At 43.2% G+C, this 21742-nt stretch overlaps 1 protein-coding gene across 1 annotated transcript; it reads left to right on the top strand.

Moving 5' to 3' along the window:
* Positions 1-795: 795 nt before the first annotated feature.
* Positions 796-20708, top strand: LOC137375084 (extracellular calcium-sensing receptor-like). Its single transcript, XM_068041712.1, has 6 exons — positions 796-908; positions 2009-2300; positions 7071-7889; positions 8224-8451; positions 19593-19716; positions 19804-20708. The coding sequence occupies exons 1-6, from the start codon at positions 820-822 to the stop codon at positions 20706-20708; spliced, it is 2457 nt and encodes an 818-aa protein (XP_067897813.1). The 5' UTR covers positions 796-819.
* Positions 20709-21742: the final 1034 nt, after the last annotated feature.

Raw genomic sequence — 21742 nt, 5'->3', positions numbered from 1 at the left:
CAGAAACAGAAAAGGCCGGGTATTTCATCAATAGGAACTACTGAGATACTAACATAGGCCGCATTCATAGGTCTCTATCAAACCAGATTCTGAGCCAGCTGCTAAATGCGACCATTACACATATATTTACATTCAAGCAAATTTAGAAAGATGACGCTATAGATGCCTGGTCTCATTTCCTGTCGTGTCTGAAGGAACAATATGAGACGATGATAAGTGGAAGGTTTTAATTCAACTTCTCGGTTGCTGAAATATATTCCTTTGCTTTGCTTTTGATTTACGATTTAACTTTGAATTAATTTTCATTGCTAGAGTTAACACTTGTGTTCAGAAATTCTGTATCTTATCTGGTGATGAACATTAGCAGCATCAAGCCTTTTGCATTACCATGGGAATTGCTTGAAATTTCCTCGGAAAAATGTTTACTCTGCTGGGATTTAAACAGTTGCCTGTTTTTATTAGTCATAATGAGACAGAAGGAGGCCATTCAGCCCCTCGAGACCAGGCCGATTCTCTATAGAGAAATCCTGTTAGTCCCATTCCCCCTTTCTATCCCCATGTTACGTGTGAATCCTCGTCTCAGGGAAGTTGCCAAGCCATTGGCTGTCATGCAATTGCACCAATAGATTTGTGCCCATATATAAGCACATCGGGTCATAGTTAGAGATAACCTGGTGACAGGTACCTTGAAATAAAACAATGGCTCTGTTTCTGATTTTCCTGCTGATAGCTGCTGTGCTGACGCGGGAAACCCATAGAATAACGTGCAAAAGTCGAGAAAAACATAGTTTACCCGATTTATCTGAGGATGGGGACATCATGCTAGGTGGAATATTTACCGTGCATTTAGATGCGATTCAGAGCGTCCATTCATTTACCGTTGCTCCGACCGAATCACAATGCCGGAGGTAAGTCCGGTTGTGCCGAGGACAACTGCCATTGCCCATGCTGCACAAAACGACAGAAAATCTCATTCGATCACCAGTCCGAAATATAACTTTCTGTATTCGGTAGTTAGTTATCATCTGGTGGATTTAAACAGGTTTATCTTTGATATGTAGTGTCGCTATTTTTAGTCGATTTGAAACGGAGATTCATTTCCTCAGAATGAACACCCTTCACATATTAGACATATTGTGCATCGACACAGCGCTGATGTTATTGGAACTTGTTCTGTAACTATAATCTGAGAAAGGATCGGCAAGTGCATACTCAAAAATGTCCGACAGTCTGGTGCAGTGGGTATTAAACAATGCACCGTGTAACAGTCGGGATTACTAAGGAGAAATCCCTGGTCTTAACATGTTAGATGACAACTGTTGTTCAGGCTGTTAAATCATTGAATTACATTGAAAACAAGTAAGGGTGTCTGCAAAGATATCACTAAGTTCTTAACTATTTGCGTTGATCGTTACTTTTTCAATGCGTTATATTTTGAAATTATAACCGATGACACGTTCAATTGCGATCCATTTACAAGTATCCCTATTTAGTTTAGTGATACAGCACTGAAACAGGCCCTTCGGCCCACCGAGTCTGTACCGACCATCAACCACCCATTTATACTAATCCTATATTCCTACCACATCTCCACCTGTCCCCATATTTCCCTACCTAGGGGCAATTTATAAAGGCCAATTAACCTGCAAGTCTTTGGCATGTGGGAGGAAACCGACGCAGCCACAGGGAGAACTTGCAAACTCCACACAGGCAGTATCCAGAATTGAACCTGAGTCGCTGGAGCTGTGAAGCTGCGGTGCTAACCACTGTGCCGCCCCACAGTACAGGGTTGCATGTATCGCCAGGTCACTAGAATGTGAATCCTCGCTTGAATGGGGTTTCCGATCATATTGCTCGTCAGAAAGAAAAAGTCAATCTTGTGGTTACTATTTCATTAAATTTTTTTTGCTAGAATACAGTTTCGCAGGAACGAAAATATTTTACGTCAATAATATTCCACAATACCTGATTGAATTATTATCATGCCAATTTTTTATGCATCTCGCAGTTTTCACTTGTCAAACTTTCGGTTGATGCAGACCATGATATTTGCTATTGAAGAAATAAACCAGGACAAAACCCTACTTCCGAATATCACACTGGGATATAAAATCTACGATGACTGCTCGTCCTCTCCGATTGCGGCAAAAGTAGCACTCGCTTTGGTCAACAGTGGAGAAGAACTAATTGATTACCCACAATGTAAAGGTTCCTCCAATGTCGTTGCCATTATTGGCTGTGATATATCCACGTCTTCGATAGTAGCTGCAAGGGCAGTTGGGTCTTTCGGGATTCCGATGGTAATATGTCAAATATTTCAGTGTATTTTCATTAAGATGGTATATTCAGTCAGTTTGCGGCGGTCAGCCACACACAACAAAACAAAATTCCACCTGCGTTAATGCTGCGTTTTTAATGTGTTCGGCGAATTGCAAAGTGTAGGGGTAATAAAATCATAATTCGAAGATTCAATTCTCTCGCAGGAATGGAGATACTGAGGAGGATACTGCGGTTATATAGTGCTTATGTGTTTATTGAAGTACAATATAATAAAACGGTTAACAAAAATTAAAGTCCGGGGATTAAAAGGGAAGCGGCTGCTTGGAAAAGAAAATGGCTAAGGGATAGAAAGCAGATATTCGTGGTGAGTGGTTGTATTTCAGTCTGCATAGAAGTGTGCAGTGGTGTCCCTCAGGGGTTAGTGCTCGGTTAACAGTTCTTCTTGGTATACATAACGTAATTTCACGGTTTGCAATGAAACGAAACTCAGAAATATAATAAAATCTGCGGATGATATTAATAGACTTCGAGAGGAGATAGTCGGACTTGTGAAATTGGAAGACACAAGGAGGATGAAATGCAAGAGAATAGTATGAAGTGTGAAGGTACATTTTGGTACGAAACGTGAAGAAAGGCATTATAAACTGAATGGTACAATTTTAGACTGGGTGTGGGAACAGAAAGACCTGGGGGTTTAAGTACACAAGTCTTTGAAAGTGACAGCACAAGTTGAGACGGCTTTTACAAAGGCTTGCAGCAAAACTGGCTTAATAGAAGCATAAATACAAAAGCAGTCAGTGTGACTAAGGGGAAGAGCAGGCAGCGAGCAGATGATGAATATAAAGGGACTGGTGGTCTGAGGTGCATTTGTTTTCATGCAAGAAGTGTAGTAGGTAAGGCAGATGAACTTAGGGCTTGGATTAGTACCTGGGAGTATGATGTTATTGCTATTACTGAGACTTGGTTGAGGGAAGGGCATGATTGGCAACTAAATATCCCAGGATATCGATGCTTCAGGCGGGATAGAGAGGGAGGTAAAAGGGGTGGAGGAGTTGCATTACTGGTCAAAGAGGATATCACAGCTGTGCTGAAGGAGGGCACTATGGAGGACTCGAGCAGTGAGGCAATATGGACAGAACTCAGAAATAGGAAGGGTGCGGTAACAATGTTGGGGCTGTACTACAGGCCTCCCAACAGCGAGCGTGAGATAGAGGTACAAATATGTAAACAGATTATGGAAAGATGTAGGAGCAACAGGGTGGTGGTGATAGGAGATTTTAATTTTACCAACATTGACTGGGATTCGCTTAGTGTTAGAGGTCCAGATGGAGCAGAATTTGTAATGAGCATCCAGGAGGGTTTTCTAGAGCAGTATGTAAATAGTCCAACTCGGGAAGGGGCCATACTGGACCTGGTGTTGGGGAATGAGCCCGGCCAGGTTGTTGAAGTTTCAGTAGGGGACTACTTTGGGAATAGTGATCACAATTCCGTAAGCTTTAAAATACTCATGGACAAAGACGAGAGTGGTCCAAAAGGGAGAGTGCTAAATTGGGGGAAGGCCAACTACACCATAATTCGGCAGGAGCTGGGAAATGTAGATTGGGAGCAGCTGTTTGAAGGTAAATCCACATGTGATATGTGGGAGGCTTTTAAAGAGAGGTTGATTAGCGTGCAGGAGAGACATGTTCCTGTGAAAATGAGGGATAGAAATGGCAAGATTAGGGAACCATGGATGACAGGTGAAATTGTGAGACTAGCTAAGAGGAAAAAGGAAGCATACATAAGGTCTAGGCGGCTGATGAAAGACGAAGCTTTGAAAGAATATCGGGAATGTAGGACCAATCTGAAACGAGGAATTAAGAGGGCTAAAAGGGGTCATGAAATATCTTTAGCAAACAGGGTTAAGGAAAATCCCAAAGCCTTTTATTCATATATAAGGAGAAAGAGGGTAACTAGAGAAAGGATTGGCCCACTAAAGGACAAAGGAGGAATGTTATGCTTAGACTCAGAGAAAATGGGTGAGATTCTAAACGAGTACTTTGCATCGGTATTCACCGAGGAGAGGGACATGACGGATTTTGAGGTTAGGAACAGATGTTTGGTTACTCTAGGTCAAGTCGGCATAAGGAGGGAGGAAGTGTTGGGTATTCTAAAAGGCATTAAGGTGGACAAGTCCCCAGGTCCAGATGGGATCTATCCCAGGTTACTGAGGGAAGCGAGAGAGGAAATAGCTGGGGCCTTAACAGATATCTTTGCAGCATCCTTAAACACGGGTGAGGTCCCGGAGGACTGGAGAATTGCAAATGTTGTCCCCTTGTTTAAGAAGGGTAGCAGGGATAATCCAGGTAATTATAGACCGGTGAGCCTGACGTCAGTGGTAGGGAAGCTGCTGGAGAAGATACTGAGGGATAGGATCTATTCCCATTTGGAAGAAAATGGGCTCATCAGTGATAGGCAACATGGTTTTGTGCAGGGAAGGTCATGTCTTACCAACTTAATAGAATTCTTTGAGGAAGTGACAAAGTTGATTGATGAGGGAAGGGCTGTCGATGTCATATACATGGACTTCAGTAAGGCGTTTGATAAGGTTCCCCATGGCAGGCTGATGGAGAAAGTGAAGGCGCTTGGGGTCCAAGGTGTACTAGCTAGATGGATAAAGAACTGGCTGGGCAACAGGAGACAGAGAGTAGCAGTAGAAGGGAGTTTCTCAAAATGGAGACGTGTGACCAGTGGTGTTCCACAGGGATCCGTGCTGGGACCACTGTTGTTTGTGATATACATTAATGATTTGGAGGCAAGTATAGGTGGACTGATTAGCAAATTTGCAGACGACACTAAGATTGGTGGAGTAGCAGATAGTGAAGGGGACTGTCAGAGAATACAGCAGAATATAGATAGATTGGAGAGTTGGGCAGAGAAATGGCAGATGGAGTTCAATCAGGGCAAATGCGAGGTGATGCATTTTGGAAGATCCAATTCAAGAGTGAACTATACAGTAAATGGAAAAGTCCTGGGGAAAATTGATGTCCAGAGAGATTTGGGTGTTCAGGTCCACTGTTCCCTGAAGGTGGCAACGCAGGTAAATAGAGTGGTCAAGAAGGCATACGGCATGCTTTCCTTCATCGGACGGGGCATTGAGTACAAGAGTTGGCAGGTCATGTTACAGTTGTATAGGACTTTGGTTCGGCCACATTTGGAATACTGCGTACAGTTCTGGTCGCCACATTATCAAAAGGATGTGGATGCTTTGGAGAGGGTGCAGAGGAGGTTCACCAGGATGTTGCCTGGTATGGAGGGCGCTAGCTATGAAGAGAGGTTGAGCAGATTAGGATTATTTTCATTAGAAAGACGGAGGTTGAGGGGGGACCTGATTGAGGTGTACAAAATCATGAGAGGTATAGACAGGGTGGATAGCAAGAGGCTTTTTCCCAGAGTGGGGGTTTCAATTACTAGAGGACACGAGTTCAAAGTGAAAGGGGAAAAGTTTAGGGGGGATATGCGTGGAAAGTTCTTTACGCAGAGGGTGGTGGGCAGCTGGAACGCATTGCCAGCGGAGGTGGTAGATGCGGGCACGATGGAGTCTTTTAAGATGTATCTAGACAGATACATGAATGGGCAGGAAGAAAAGAGATACAGAACCTTAGAAAATAGGCGACATGTTTAGAGAGAGGATCTGGATCGGCGCAGGCTTGGAGGGCCGAAGGGCCTGTTCCTGAGCTGTAATTATCTTTGTTCTTTGTTCTCTTTGTTATGCAAAACCTTTATGAAAGACTGTTTAAACCCTGGCTGGAGCATTGTGCCCAATTCTGGTCACTGCCGTGATGGAGAGTTGCTTTACCAGAATGCTACTGGGGATGAAACCGCTCAGTTAAGTGGGAGAGACTAGATGCATTGAGATAATTTTCTGGAGAGCGGAGAAGCTTAAAGAGAAATTTGATTCAGACGTACGAGACATGTTAAAACCGTGGGATGAAAAGGAAAGTGGATATAAAATTGGCTCAGGGACTGAAAGCAGAGAGCAATTGTGTATGGTTGTTATTCAGACTGGTGGAAAGTGTACAGCATTGTTCCTCGGGGGTCAGTATTAGGATCGCTGCTCTTTTTGTTTATATGTTAAGGACCTGAACGGGTCATACAGAACATAATATCAAAGTTGGTAGAAAGAACGAGTGTACCTATACAAATCTTTGCAGTGGCAGGAGGTTCGGTAACTGGAGGACGCAGATGTAAGGCAATTAGCAAGAGGACCGGAGGCCATTCGAGGAAGTAATTTTTTTACTCAGCGAAATGCGATCTAGAATGCAAGGCCTAGGATGGCGGTGGAAGCAGATCCGATAATAATTTCAAAAATAAATTGGATACATATTTGAAAGGGGAAAATTTGCTGGACTGTGGAGAAAGAGTAGCGGAGTGGGACGAATTGGATAGCTCTTTCAAAGATCCGTGCTGGCTTGATGGTCCGAATGGTCTCCTTCTGTGCTGTAGCATCCTATAATTTTATCAGTCATGCCGCAGGTTTGCAATCGTCCCAATGTACTTACGATGCAACTACAATCATGAGCAGTGGAAAATTATTATATTATGCAAAGATTGAAAATGATTCTATAAGTTTCAATTTTATTTTGGACATTTTAATTTTACAAATTGGCATAAATATCGTCTAAATTGCACTGTGTAGGCAAACTTGCAATAAATCATATTAGGTATGCAAAACTTATAAAAAATTCAGTGAACACATTTATGGCTTACTGTGTGCAACCCTATTCATATTAATGATTTTCTTTGCACAGGTCAGCTACTATTCTACTTGCTCCTGCCTCAGCGAGAAGCAAGAATATCCTACATTTTTTAGAACTATACCAAGTGATAACCATCAGTCCAAACTTCTCGCTGAACTCGTGAGAACTTTCGGCTGGACTTGGATTGGAACAGTTAGAAGTAATATCGATTACGGTAATTTTGGAATGCAAGCATTTGTCGAACACGTCCAAAAAACTGGGGTTTGCATTGCATATTCTGAGTCATTTTACAGGACCGATCCTGCGGAGAAAATCAGCAAAGTAGTGCAGGTGATCAAACAGGCGACTACAAAGGTCGTGGTGGCTTTTGTTAATACCGGAGATATGCGAATTTTACTGAAGGAAATCTTGCGTCAAAACGTAACAGGCATACAGTGGATTGGAAGTGAAGGGTGGGTTACAGAAGATTTACTCCCACCTGAAGAAAGCGCAAGATTTCTCGTTGGGACAATCGGTGTTGCAACCCGCAGGACAGAGATAGCCAGGCTCAGAGATTACCTTCTTCAGGTTCATCCTTCTAAGTTTCATGATAGCATTTTGGTGAAGGAATTTTGGGAAAGTGTATTCATGTGCAATATGACAATGGAAAGAAATTCTCCATTTCAAATACGGCAATGCACAGGGAAGGAACAATTGGATGGGACAGAAAACGCATATCTTCCAGCAATAATGGATGGAAGTTCCTACCATGTGTACAAAGCGGTCTATGCTGTTGCTCATGCACTTCACGATATGTTTTTCTGTGAAGAAGGCAGTGGACCCTTTATAAATAACACATGTGCTCATATCTCAAATTTTGAGCCCTGGCAGGTAGGCAAACATATAAATTTTATTTTAACCCAATCCTTTCCAGAGACTACCCATCTACAATGCTGACAGACATCATGACAGATTCGAAGCGACGATTGTTCCAGAAGTATGCGAAGTAATGCATGGTCAACCACCAAACTTTAGTTATTCCTCATCTGGTTATTCCTTATTTGCTTTTATTTAATTATTCCTTACCTGGTGCTGATTCTCCTCCATTTTCTACCTTTCGTCTTTTGAACATAATATAAATGAATTTGAATGTATATCTTTTCTATGTACACCTAAACCAAGTTTGTAACCCAAGACTTCCATGCCTTGCATTGTTCTTATGTAGCTGCTCCATTATCTACACGCAGTAAATTTCACAACTCGGACTGGAGAACTCGTGTATTTTGACAGAAATGGCGATCCAATTCCAACATATGAATTAATAAATTTACAACGGAATTCGGAGGGTACACTTGACATTATAAACATCGGCTATTATGATGGTTCAGCGCCTTTAGGTCACCAACTTGTCCTGAATATCGGCGATATCGTGTGGAGCAGTGTTGGAAATAAGGTATGTTCCCTCCAACTCTTATTCGAGAAGCATAGAAAATCCATGAGCTTTGGACCTGCAAAACGGAAAAGAATTGCTCTTGTATTTTATTAATTCTTTTGTTGTGAGCGTCGCTGGCAAGGTTGATGTTTACTGCCCATGTCCAGTTGCCCGGGCTAATACAAATGAATGGTTTTCTAAAACAATTCAGAGGACCGTCTTTTTGGTTTTGCTTCAGAGCAAAATACTGCGGAACTCTGAAATGAGAATAGAAAGTGCCGGAAATACTCAGCAGGTCTGGCAGCACCCGTGGAGAGAGAAACAGAGTTCACATTTCACGTCTGTGACCTTTCTTCAGAACCATTCTGATGAAGGGTCACAGAGCCGAAACGTTAATTCTGTTTCTCTCTACACAGATGCTGCCAGACCTGCTGAGTATTTCCAGCACTTCCTGTTTTGCTTTTTTACTTTATCTCTTTCTTTGCTTCCCATTGTTACTTTTTGAAGTTCTTGAAAACTCTCTCGTTTAACAGTAATTTCTCTGCACGTTTCAAATATACGGCGCCAAATTAATTATAGAATTCATCACTTATAATGCAGCCTCCTTGAAATGTCTTGACAGCTTCCTCCAAAGTGTCTCTCGTTTTGCATTGTAAGGGCCTTGAGACGTTTTATTACGTCGAAGCGCTATATAAATGTAAGTTGTTGTTGTTAATTCTTACTATCAAAATCCGTAAGCCTTCCAGTTTTTGCATGTGGGTGGATGACCACTAACGTGCACATGACTGAATTCAACGCAGTAAGAAAAATGGAAAATATTGGAAATACTGCAACAGAATCTGTGGAGAGAGAAACAGTTAGGATTTCAGGCATTTTCGGAACTCACGTCTTCGGTCAGGATACGTCCTATCAGCGGACCTATTCACCCACCTCCAGTACTCTCCCTCCTTCTGGAACCCTCCCTGTGGCCTGTTACCCGCTCTTGATCTTTTCATTGAAAACTGTCGGCGTGACAGTTTCTCCCCCTCCACCCCACCCCACCCCCGCCCGCTAACCCATCTCTCTCTGAACTTGCTTCACTCTTTTCTCTCAAGTCTAACCCTAACGTTGTGATCAAACCTGCTGATACGGATGGTGCTTTAGCTGTCTTGTGCATGGACCTCTACTCTGCAGAGGCTGAACGCTAACTCTCAGACATTTCTTCCTACCTCCCCTTAGACTTTGATACCACCACTGAACATCAAGCCACTGTCTCCAGGACTGTTACTGACCTCATCTCCTCTGGAGATCTTTTTTCTACAGCTTCCCACTGCATAGTCCCGCAACGCTGAAAAGCCCACTTCTATCACCGTCCCAAAATCCACACTCAGGGCTGTCCTGGTAGAGTCATAGAGACCGGCCTTCGGCCCACCGTGCCCATGCCGACCATAATGCCTATCTATATGAATCCCACCTGCCTGCATTAATTCCATATCCCTCTATGCCTTGCTCAGTCAAGTACCTGTCCAGATGCCTCTTAAATGTTGCTACTGTTCCTGCCTCCACCACCTCCTCAGGCAGCTCATTCCAGATACCCAGTATTCTTTGTGTGAAAAAGTTACCCTTTTGATCCCCTTTAAACCTCCTCCCGCTCACCTTAAATCTATGCCCTCTAGTTTTAGTCACCCCTACCAAGGGAAACAGCCTCTGGCTATCTATCCTATCTATGCCTGTCATCATTTTATAAACCTCTATCATGTCCCCTCTCAGCCTCCTTCACTCCAGGGAAAACAGACCCAGCCTATTCAATCTCTCTTTATAACTCAAGCCCTCGAAACCAGGCAACATCCTTGTGAATCTTTTCTGCACCCTCTCTAGCTTAATCACATCTTTCCTGCAGTGCGGCGACCAGAACTGCACACAGTACTCCAAATGCGACCTAACGAGCGTTATGTACAACTGTAACATGACGTCCCAACTCTTGTACTCAATGCCTCGGCTGATGAAGGCAAGCATGCCATACGCCTTCTTCACCACCCTGCCTACCTGTGTTGCCACTTTCAGGGAACTATGTCCGTGCACACCAAGGTTCTCTGCTCAACAACACTCCCCAGGGCCCTGCCATTCACTGTATATGTCCTACCCTGGTTTAACTTCCCAAAATGCATCACTTCACACTCGTCTGCGTTAAATTCCATTTGCCACTCCCTTGCCCACTTTCCCATTTGATCTATATCCTGTTGTAACCTTAGACAACCTTCTTCACTGTCCACTATACCACCAATTTTGGTGTCATCTGCAAACTTACTAATCATGTCCCTTACATTCACATCCAAGTCATTAATATATACGACAAACAACAGAGGGCAAAGCACGGACCCTTGTGGCACACCACTGGTTACCGGCCTCCAATCTGAAAAACAACCCTCCACTACTACACTCTGCCTCCTATCACCAAGCCAATTTGGTATCCAATTTGCTAGGTCACCCTGGATCCATGTGTTCAAAACGTCTGGACAAGCCTACCATGCGGGACCTTGTCAAAGGCCTTGCTAAAGTCCATGTAGACAATGTCCATCGCCCTGCCCTCTTCAATCCTCTTGGTCACCTCCTCGAAAAACTCAATCAAATTCGTGAGACATGATTTCCCAATGCTCAAAGCCATGCTGACTATCTCTAATCAGACCATGCCTTTCTAGATGCATATAAATCCTGTCTCTCAGAATCCCTTCCAATAACTTTCCCACCACTGATATAAGGCTACAGGCCTGTAGTTCCCTGGCTTATCCCTGCTTCCCTTCTTAAATAAGGCACAACATTAGCTGTTCTCCAGTCTTCCGGTACCTCACCCATGGCTAACGATGATACAAAAGATCTCTGCCAGGGCCCCAGCAATCTCCTCCCTTGCTTCCCAGAGCATCCTAGGATACACCAGTTCAGGCCCTGGGGATTTATCCACCTTAATGTGTTTCAAAACCTCCACCACCTCCTCCTTTGTAATGTTGATATGCTCCAGGATATCGGTGTTCCCTCCCTTGAACTCACTAGCTTCCATGACCTTCTCCACGGTAAATACGGATGAGAAATATTCATTTAAGACCTCACCCATTTCCTGTGGCTCTACACATAGATTGCCACACTGATCCTCAAGGGGACATATTCTCTCTCTAGCTACCCTTTTACTCTTAATATACTTATGGAATATTTTAGGATTCTCCTTTATTTTATCTGCCAGGGAAATCTCATGGCCCCTTTTCGCCCTGCTAATTTCCTTCTTAAGTGTAGTCTTACATCTCCTATACTGCTCGAGGCACTGGCTCGATCCCAGCTGCCTATACCTGACATATGCCTCCTTCTTTGTCCTGACCAGACCCCACCAGCCTCCACATCTAAAGGATCATCCTCTGCCATTTCTGCCACTTCCAGCGTGATGCCACCACCAAACACATCTTCCCCCCACCCCCCGACCCGCCCCTGTCAGAATTCCGAAGGGAGACTTCCATCTGCAACACCCGGGTTGACTTCTCATCATCCTTGACACCTCATCCCCTTCCCATGGCACCTTCACTTGCAATCGCAGGAGGTGCAACACCTGCCCTTTTACCTCTTGTCTCTTCACCTTCCAATGCCCCAAACACTCGTTCCAGGTGAAGCAGCGATTTACTTGTAGAGACATAGAGTCATAGATTTATACAGCACAGAAGCAGACCCTTCGGTCCATCGTGTCCATGCTGGCCATCAAGCACCTAATTATTTTAATCCCATTTTCCAGCACTCGGCCCGTATGTCTTGTACTTCTTTCAAGTTAGTATGCTGTATTCGCTGCTCACAATGCGGTTTCCTCTACACAGGGGAGACCAAACGCAGATTGGGTGATTGCTTTGCAGAACGCCTACACTCCATTTGCAAGCATGGTCCTGAGCTGTTGGTTGCTTGCTATTTTAATTCACCGCCTTGTTCTCATGCCCATATTTTTGTCCTTGGCCTGTTGCAATGTTATAGAGTCATAGAGTCATAGAATGATACAGCACTGAAACAGACCCTTCGGCCCACCGTGAAGCCCAATGAAAACTTGAGGAACAGCACCCCGTCTTCTGATTAGGCACTCTGCAGCCTTCTGGACACCACAACTGAGTTCAACAATTTCAGAGCATGAGCCCAATTTTAAAATTTTATTAAAAAATTCTTTTTTTAAGTATATATATATATTTTTATTATTTATGTTCTAGCCTTAAACTTCTTCATTTATTTATTAATGCTTTTTATTTTTTAAAATATATTTTCTTTTTTATTATTTATGTTCTAGTCTTAAACGTGTTTATTATATTTTTGCTTTTGTATAGAGATCTTCATTATTCTGCTATTAGCATTCTCTCTCGACTCATGCTTTGTCTTTCACTGTAACTATTTGGCACTCCACTTCTATTCTGTTCCATGACATCTGTCATTTAATCTCTCCCAACTCCGTCCTATCACAGACCTCCCTTCTTGTTCGTCTTCCCCTGTCCTCCCTTTCACTTGCTCAAAGACTGTAACATTTATAACTTTTGCTAGTTCTGATGAAGGGTCTCAGACCAGAACCTTTAACTCTGTTTCTCTCGACAGATGCTGCTAAGTATTTCTGGCACCTTCTGTTCTCATTTCAGAGTTCCAGCATCCGCAGTGTTATGCTCATATTTTTGCATTTTAGGTCCATGATCTTCCAATTTGCACTGCAACCTAATACTGCTCATTCGAAGCAATGCCCGCAGCCACCAAATGTTTCCACCATTTTTTAAACAATCTTGAAATTGGATCATTCATTATTGGCCATTTTCTCTCAGTGTGGAGCATTGGTGGTCAAGGAAAGGTGACGAATCATGATAATTGACTAATTTAATACGATTTTATTTTCCTGTACATTTAGATAATCTATTGTGCAATTGATAAAACGCAAAACTAACGGGTTACTCAAGTTAGGCTCTGGTTATATTACGTGTATCATCACTTCAGAGCAGCAACGGAGGAAATTGGTTCATAGATTGGTCGCGTTACCTAATTGGAAAACAAAACCGAAAGGAGGAAAACAACTTGCATTTATACAGCACCTTTCGCGACCTCGGGACATCCCAATGCGTTTGTTAGTTTGTGAAGTACTTTTGAAACGTAGTCTCTGTTGTCATGTAGGAAATGGCAGAGAATTCACACACTGCGAGATACCATGAATAGCAATGTAATAATGACCAGATAGCCTGTTTTAGTGATGTTGGCTAACAGATACATATTGACTGGGACACGACGAGAACTCACCTGCTCTTAGAGTCAGAGAACAATAGAATAATACAGCACAGAGGAGGCAATTCGGCCCACAAATTCTACATAAGCCCTTTCAAAGACCAATCCAAATAGTCCCACTCTGATCTTTCCCTATATCCATGTTGTTAATTCTACTTCAAGTATTTATCCAATTCCCTTTTGAAGGCTATGATTGTATCTGTATCCACCACAGTTTCAAGCAGTACATTTCAAATCCTAACCATTTGTTGTGTAAAAACATTTTTCCTCATCCTGCCTCTGGTTCTTTTGTCAATCACCTTAAATTTGTGCCTTCTGGTTATACCTTCAAATATGGGAATGAATTTCTCTTTAAGTAAATCCTTCATGATTTCAAATACCTCTATGAAATTTTCTTTTTACCATCTCTGGTCCAAGAAGAACAATCCCAGTTTCGCCAATCTATCCATGTAACTATAATCCTTCATCCGTGAAACGATTCTAGTAAATCTGTTCTGCACCCTCTGCAAAGCCTTCACAACCTTCCTAAATATGGTGTGCAGAACTGGAACCAATACTACAGCTAACCTGTCCTGCCACCTTCAAAGATCTGTGCATGAACAGCTCCATGTCTCTCTCTCTCCTTGCACCCTTTTTCAATTTGTACCATTTATCATGTAATGGCTCTCCTCATTCTTCCCACCAAAATGTATCACCTCACAATTTTCAGCATCAGTTTAACTTCAGTGGTGGGAAACATGTAGAAAAAATAATTCGGGACAAAATCAATAGTCACATCGGCAAATGCAAGTTAATTAAGGAAAGGCAGCATGAATTTCTTAAGCTAAAATCATGTTTAACTAAATTGCTGGAGTTTTTGAGGAGGTAACAGAAAATGTTGATGAGGGCAATGCTGTTGATGTGGTGTACATGGACTTTCAAAAGGCATTTGATACAGTGCCACACAACAGACTTGTGAGCAAACTTGTAGCTCATGGAGCAAAAGGGACTGTAGCAACATGGATAAGAAATTAACTGAGTGACAGGAAACAAAGAATAGTGGTTAATGGATGTTTTTTGGGCTGGGGGAAGGTTCGTACCGGAGTTCCCCAGGGATCAGTGTTGGGACCCTTGCTTTTCCTGATATATATTAATGACCTAGACCTTGGTGTACAGGAAACAATTTCAAAGTTTGTAGATGATACAAAACTTGAAAGTATTGTGAACTGTGAGGAGGATAGTGTAGAACTTCAAAAGGACATACACAAGTTGATGAAATGGGCAGACAGGTGGCAGATCAAGTTCAATGCAGAGAAATGTGAAGTGATTCATTTTGGTAGGAAGAACATGGAGAAACAATACAGAATAAAGGGTACTATTCTAAAGGGGATGCAGGAGCAGAAGGACTTAGTTGCATATGTGCATAGGCTATTGAAGGTGGCAGGAAAGGTTGAGAGAATAGTTAATAATGCATACAGTATCCTGGGCTTTATTAATAGGGGTATAGAGCACAATAGCAAGGACGTTATGTTGAACTTGCATACTTCACTAGTTTGGCATCAGCTGGGCGCTGCACTTGAAGAAAGACATGAGGGCATTGGAAAAAGTACAGAAAAGATTGACGAGAATGGTTCCACCGATGAGGGATTTCAGTTATGAAGATAGATTGGAGAAGTTAGGAATAAAAACAAGAAATGCTGGAACCACTCAGCAGGTATGGCAGAGTTCGGAGTTCGGAGTTCCGAAGAAGGGTCACTGACCCGAAACGTTAACTCTGCTTCTCTTTCCACAGATGCTGCCATACCTGCTGAGTGGTTCCAGCATTTTTTGTTTTTATTTCAGATTTCCAGCATCCGCAGTATTTAGCTTTTATATTGGAGAAGTTAGGACTGTTTTCCTTGGAGGAGAAGGCTGAGACGTGATTTGATAGAGGTATTCAAAATCATGAGCGGTCCCTTCGTGAAAGGATTGGGAACGAGAGGGCACAGATTTAAAGTATTTGTTAAGAGAAGCAAAAGTGACATGAGGAAAAAGATTTTCACTCAGCGAGTGGTTAAGGTCTGGAATGCTTTGCCTGAGAACATGTTGGAGGTAGGTTCAATTGACGCATTCAAAAGGGAATTATACAGTTATATGAAAAGGAAGAATGTGCAGGATTACGGGGTGAAAGCGGGGGAATGGAACTGGGGGAGTTGCTCTTTCGGAGAGCCGGTGCGGACATGATGGGCCGAATGGCCTCCTTTTGCGCTGTAACAGTTCTGTGATTCTGCGATCTGCCATGTGCCTGCCCATTCCATCAGTTTGTCTTTGTCCTCTTGAATTCCATTGCTATCTGCCTGACTATTCACTACATTTCTAAATTTTGTGTCAGCTGGAAGTTTCAAAATTATGGCCCATCCACAAGAGCAAGGCATTAATGCATACCAAAAACCGCGGCGGTCCACACAGTGAATCTTTGGGATCTCCGCTGAACAGTCCAAAAAACAACTATTCACACCTATCTGTTTTCTATCCCTTATCCAATTTCGTATTCTTGTTGCGTCTGCCCCTTTTAACTTTTATTCGTTCATCGGATGTGGACTTCGCTGGTTCGGCCAGCATTTATTGCCCATCACTAATTGCCCTTGAGAAGGCGGTGGTGAGGTGCCTTCTTGAACTCTTACAGTCCTTAGGGTGTAGGTACACCAAAAGCAATCTGTGGGCTTCAATTTTGCTAACTAGTCTAATATGCGGTACTTGATCAAACACCATTTGAAAATCCATGTACACTGCATCAACTACAAAAGTTGGGTTAGCAATAGGTCCATTATTGAATACATACGATAAATTCACAGGTAATGATTGCAAAATGGCAGAAATATTAAATAATTCTTTTCCTCGGTATTTATCATGGAGACTAACATGGTGGACATGGCAGTAGAAGAGATAAAAAAAACAACAATATTGAAGATAGAAAGGGAGAGATATTGATAAATTAATCAAACTGAGAGAGGATAAAGCCTATTGTCCATCTGGACTGCATTTTCATATATTAAAAGAAGTTAGGTAAGAACCACTATTACATACTTAGAAATATTCATTGGAAAAGTGAATAGTGCCAGTGGACAGGGGGCAGCTAATGTATTCCGTATATTTAAAGAGTGGGATCGATCAAGTCCAGGAAATTATAGACCAATTACCTAAACGTCAGTGGTAGGAAAGACAATAGAACACTTACTCAAAGATGTAATGGTTCAAAAACATTGTTTTCAGCTCGAACGCTACTCGCAAATATGTCAATGCAGTATCAGTGAATAAGACGTCACTGTCAGTGACGTCTTAAGCAGCTGCCTGTAATAAAAATGGCGCTGCTCAATTTTACACACAGAAGCGCCTGTAGTCTGCAATGGCCTCTCTTCCACTTCCCTTCCCGCCTAACTGCTCTGCGCTGCAGCGAGCTGACTGACGTCATCCGAGTGCGTTCAAACATTTGAGAGTTTGGCGGTTTAAATCCGCGCATGCGCGCTGACGTCATCACGCACCAAACTCCATCGCAGCAAGGTTTGTGGGGAGAAACGACGGGGGGCGGGGTGTGGGGGGTGGGGGGGCTGAAATTTGAAGACCCCTGACATGGGCAGGACTGCCACGCACCCGGCGCCGCGAGGGCCCTGCCCGATATTGCTGGCTGCAGTGGTTCACGCCGTCTGTCCCGGTGCGATCCGCCTGTCGCTGGTCAGCAGTGCCATGCCTTGGGAGCCGCGTGGGCAAAAAAGGCGGAACACTGGTGGGGAGGGCGGGGGCGGGGGCGGTGGAAGAAAGTAAATTTCTCACTGTAGGGATTGTCGGGGCAACGGGGTCAAAGTAACATCATTGGTGTAGGGGATAGCTAGAAGTGTTCTAGGTTAAAGTTTACGCACATTGTTGGGGGGGGGGGCGGGGTAGCAGGGGGTAGAGCGTATGTCAGGTGGACAAGGTAAGTGTTTTGGGGGGAGCAGAGGAGATGTAATTAATTTTATGATTATTGGGGAACGGTGTGGGAGAGGGATAAAATAAATGTATTCTTTTTATACTCAAGGTTTCTTTAAGTATTTAAATTTAACGGTAGGACTCAAAGCCCTTTTAAAATGGCGTCAGCATCTGCGCACAGGTTGCTGATGCCATTGTGGAGGACTGCCAACCCGCTCCCTTCGCGTGATTCAGGCGGCAGGGGATGGTGGTGGGCCACCATGGCTATTTTTAAATGAGACTTAGGATTGCAGCAATTCCACAACCTGTGGCCCGCAAAGACCGGGCGCCATTGTTTTCGCCCGCCTCTGATTTCGGTGGAGGGAGTATAAATTTCAGCCCGGGAAGTGGGGAAATTAGCAGCAGGGAGGGCGAAATCAGCGGTGAGGTGGGGAAACGAGCGGAGGGGGGATGGGGTGGATGAGTGCTGATTAAAGCGGAGAGCGTTTAGGTGGGTGGGTGCAGCGAGCAGTTGGGCGGGATAGAGCATTCAATAGAAAAGAAAAAATATCTAGAGGCTGATTAAAGTGCAGTCAGAATTAATTTCAAAAGTAAATGTTATTCTTGACCAATCTTATTGAATCTTTGAAGAAGTAAAACAAAGGGAAAATAAGGATTAGGCAGTAGACATGGACAGAATTTTACCAGCCCTGGGGGTGATGGGTTGTAGGCAGTGGGCTGAATTTCATGGGCCTCCCGGAGATAAGTTTGGAGGTGATGGGGTGGGGGGGAGCCTATAGAATTGTATTGGGAGGTGGGGCGTCAGAGGGCCCATCGCCTTCCTGTCACACTAGAATTTAGTCAGGCGTGTGTTAGGCCAATGATGGCTCTCCTGCCCAGAGGCCAATTGAAGTCCTTAAGTGGCCTATTAATGGCTACTTAAGGACCTCTCGCTGCCAGCATTGGGTTTTAATGAACACTGGGTGCAGCCTCTGCCACGTTGTTTGGTCTGCAGAACAAGGCAACCTCACTGCAGGCTTGGGGGTTGGCCATCCTCTGTGGGCAATCTGTGGCCTAGGGAGGGCCTCCACTGGGGAAAAAACATGTTAACCTCCTACCCTTGCACAGAATGCTCCCCCCCCCCCCCCCCACTTTTGCTGGTGCCTGCCAGTCGAGCCCCAGTGACCGTGCCTCACGCATCACTCCCAGTGGTAGAGCTGATACTACTGAGCTGCTGGTCCAATGATTGGAGAATGAGCAAGAAATTGGCAAAATAACCAATGTAGTTAAGTGGGAGGTGCGGCATTTTGGTACAGTATAGGAAATCGGAAGTATTCTGTATTGAGAGGAAATATTTACATGACAGGGACTGTAGGTGTCCTCTGCCTATGTGATGAGGTTCCAGACAGGTGTAAGCAGCCATGTCTTTAGTGCGTGTCCCTTGTCACCCAAGGGGGTGGTGGGGGTGGGGAGTGGGCGGGGGTGCATGTGAGTTGATAGAAGTCTTTAATATTAAGAAGGCGTTTGAATTGTTACAACATGGAGAAAATGCTTCCATTTGAAGGGAAAAATTGAACCCGGGGGTATAAATATAAGATATTCCCTAAAATATCCAATAGCGATTTCACGATAAACCTCTTTATGCAGAATGTGGAACTCGCTACCACAGGGTGAAGCTGAGGGGAATAGTATAGTTTTTAGGGAAGCTGGATAAAGACGCGATGAAGAAAGGAATAGAAAGATATATTGATGTTATTAGATGAAGTAGGGTGGAAAGAGGCTCGGATGGAGCTTAAACATTGGCATGGAAAGCTTGGGCCGAATAGCCTTCATCCTTGCTGTACATCCTGTGTAATGCTCTGCAAAACACACACACACATATATATAAATATATATATATATATGTAAAGCCGTGGAACCAATGAGCTGAAAACAATTTTTCAGTTGGCTTGAATTTTCATATTCAATACATTTGGATAACATTAGCATATTGTCCTTTGCTTTAGATTCCACATGCTATTTGCACAGAACCTTGCCCTCCTGGAACAAGAAAGGTTAGCAGGAAAGCTCAGCCGATATGTTGTTTTGACTGCGCAGAATGCGCCGATGGGGAGATTAGCAACACAACAGGTCTGTATATTCAAGTTTACCATGCGTTATTCTGTGGCCACAAGCCACTTTCGCTTCAAAAAATAGAAACTAAATTATTTTTTCCAGATACCACAGATTGTGTGAAGTGTCCTTTGGAATATTGGTCCAGTCAACAGAAAGATCGATGTGTTCGCAAGAAGATTGAATTTCTATCCTTTGGAGAGATTTTGGGAGTGGTGTTAGTAACACTTGCTTCAGTGGGAGTCTGTTTTACATTGCTTACAGCTGCTATATTTTTCCGGTATCGGGAAACTCCTATTGTTAGAGCTAACAATTCCGAGCTAAGCTTCCTCCTTCTCTTCGCACTATTGCTTTGCTTCCTATGCTCACTTACCTTCATTGGGGAACCAACCAGCTGGTCTTGCATGTTGCGCCATACTGCGTTTGCTATTGTATTTGTTCTCTGTATTTCCTGTATTTTGGGGAAAACCATTCTTGTTGTGATAGCTTTTAAAGCAACTCTTCCCAACAACAACATGATGGACTGGTTTAGACCTAAGCAGCAACGGTTAGGCGTGTTCATCCTTACATTTCTTCAAGGTTTGATCTGTACTATCTGGCTAACTGTATCACCTCCCTATCCACGAATAAACATGACCTATTATAGAGAAATAACTATTTTGGAATGTGACATGGGATCTTTGAAAGCCTTTTATTTTGTCTCGGGTTATATTGGTCTTCTGTCCACTATATGCTTCCTGCTTGCTTTCCTTGCCCGGAAACTTCCAGATAATTTCAACGACGCGAAGTATATAACTTTCAGTATGCTGATCTTCTCTGCTGTTTGGATAACTTATATCCCAGCTTATATAAGCTCCCCTGGAAAGTACACTGTGGTGGTAGAAGTGTTTGCTATCTGGGCATCAAGTTTTGGTTTGCTTGTCTGTATTTTTGGACCGAAGTGTTATATTATCTTACTGAAACCGCAGAATAACACAAAGAAAAATATGATGGGCAAAGGGCCTTTATAGTAAGTCTCGACTTCTGATCATTTGTACTAGTAATATGTTTTATCTGTGCAATTGTTACATCAATGTGCATAATCTTTGCTTATTAAACGTATCATCGGTTAAGGTCGATTGTCAATTATACGGAGTGGGTTCTGCAGCACTTAAGTACAAAGAGTTGCAGACATTGATGGAGGCTTCATGCTATCGAGGCCGGTATAAGACTGAGATATTCAGGAGGATTGTCAATACTTTCTGTACACAATCTAGCCCCATACACAGTAATTTACATCTTGTTCAGCTGCATTATAAACTGGAATTTTTAAAATTCAATTTCTGTTGGTCAATGAAATTAATGAGAACTTATTTTATTGTTGTATGATGCATTCCTCATAGGTTAACTTTGACAGGCCAAGGCAGTGGCATAAAAATCGTGTTGGTGTGCAAGGCTGTCTCTATATTCGCTGCCGCCTGTTTTGCAATATCGCACAATGTCAAGATACAGCCCAAGCACCCAAACAACCTCGGCAACAAAATAAAGCCACAGACAACCTCAATAACAAAAACGTACAAACATATGGAAAGACCAGCTTGTCCATCGAGCCTGGTCCAAATTCTTTATGATGCACCTAAGCCTTCGTGACTGCCTGGTATTCGTACCACGAGTACCATGCAGTCCATTGGGAGAAGTAAAACATCTTTTCAAAGGAACTGTGCCTATTGTTAGAACTAAAGCAGTTTGAGTTAGGAATTATTCAATTGGTTTTCCTTGGAACCTTTTCCAGATGTCGCGAAAAATTGGACACTCCTCGATGAGGCCTAACCAGGGTCTAGAGCAGGGCACTATAGTTGTTTAAACTTTAAACTGGGCAGTCCTTACTTTACATTTGCCAACACAATCACCTCTCCACCCTGGTTGTGCATTTTCAGAAATTCGTACACAGAAATGACAATTAGCGGAAGGAAATATCTAATGACAATTATTGGAAGGAAAGATCGACGGAAAACGTAGGATAGGAAAGCAGAGGATAAAGTGGATGATGGATAAAATAGACTGG

This window comes from Heterodontus francisci, chromosome 11, assembly GCF_036365525.1.
Source record: "Heterodontus francisci isolate sHetFra1 chromosome 11, sHetFra1.hap1, whole genome shotgun sequence".
Classification (NCBI taxonomy): Eukaryota; Metazoa; Chordata; class Chondrichthyes; order Heterodontiformes; family Heterodontidae; genus Heterodontus; species Heterodontus francisci.
This window is presented reverse-complemented; position numbering and strand designations above follow the sequence as displayed.

What these genes read in the sequence shown, in the direction of transcription:
- LOC137375084 (XM_068041712.1), top strand. Translation starts at nt 820, where the DNA reads ATGCTAGGTGGAATATTTACCGTGCATTTAGATGCGATTCAGAGCGTC. An exon ending in ACCGAATCACAATGCCGGAG is followed by an intron (nt 909 to 2,008) that starts GTAAGTCCGGTT and finishes TGCATCTCGCAG; the next exon opens with TTTTCACTTGTCAAACTTTC. An exon ending in GGAGATTAGCAACACAACAG is followed by an intron (nt 19,717 to 19,803) that starts GTCTGTATATTC and finishes TATTTTTTCCAG; the next exon opens with ATACCACAGATTGTGTGAAG.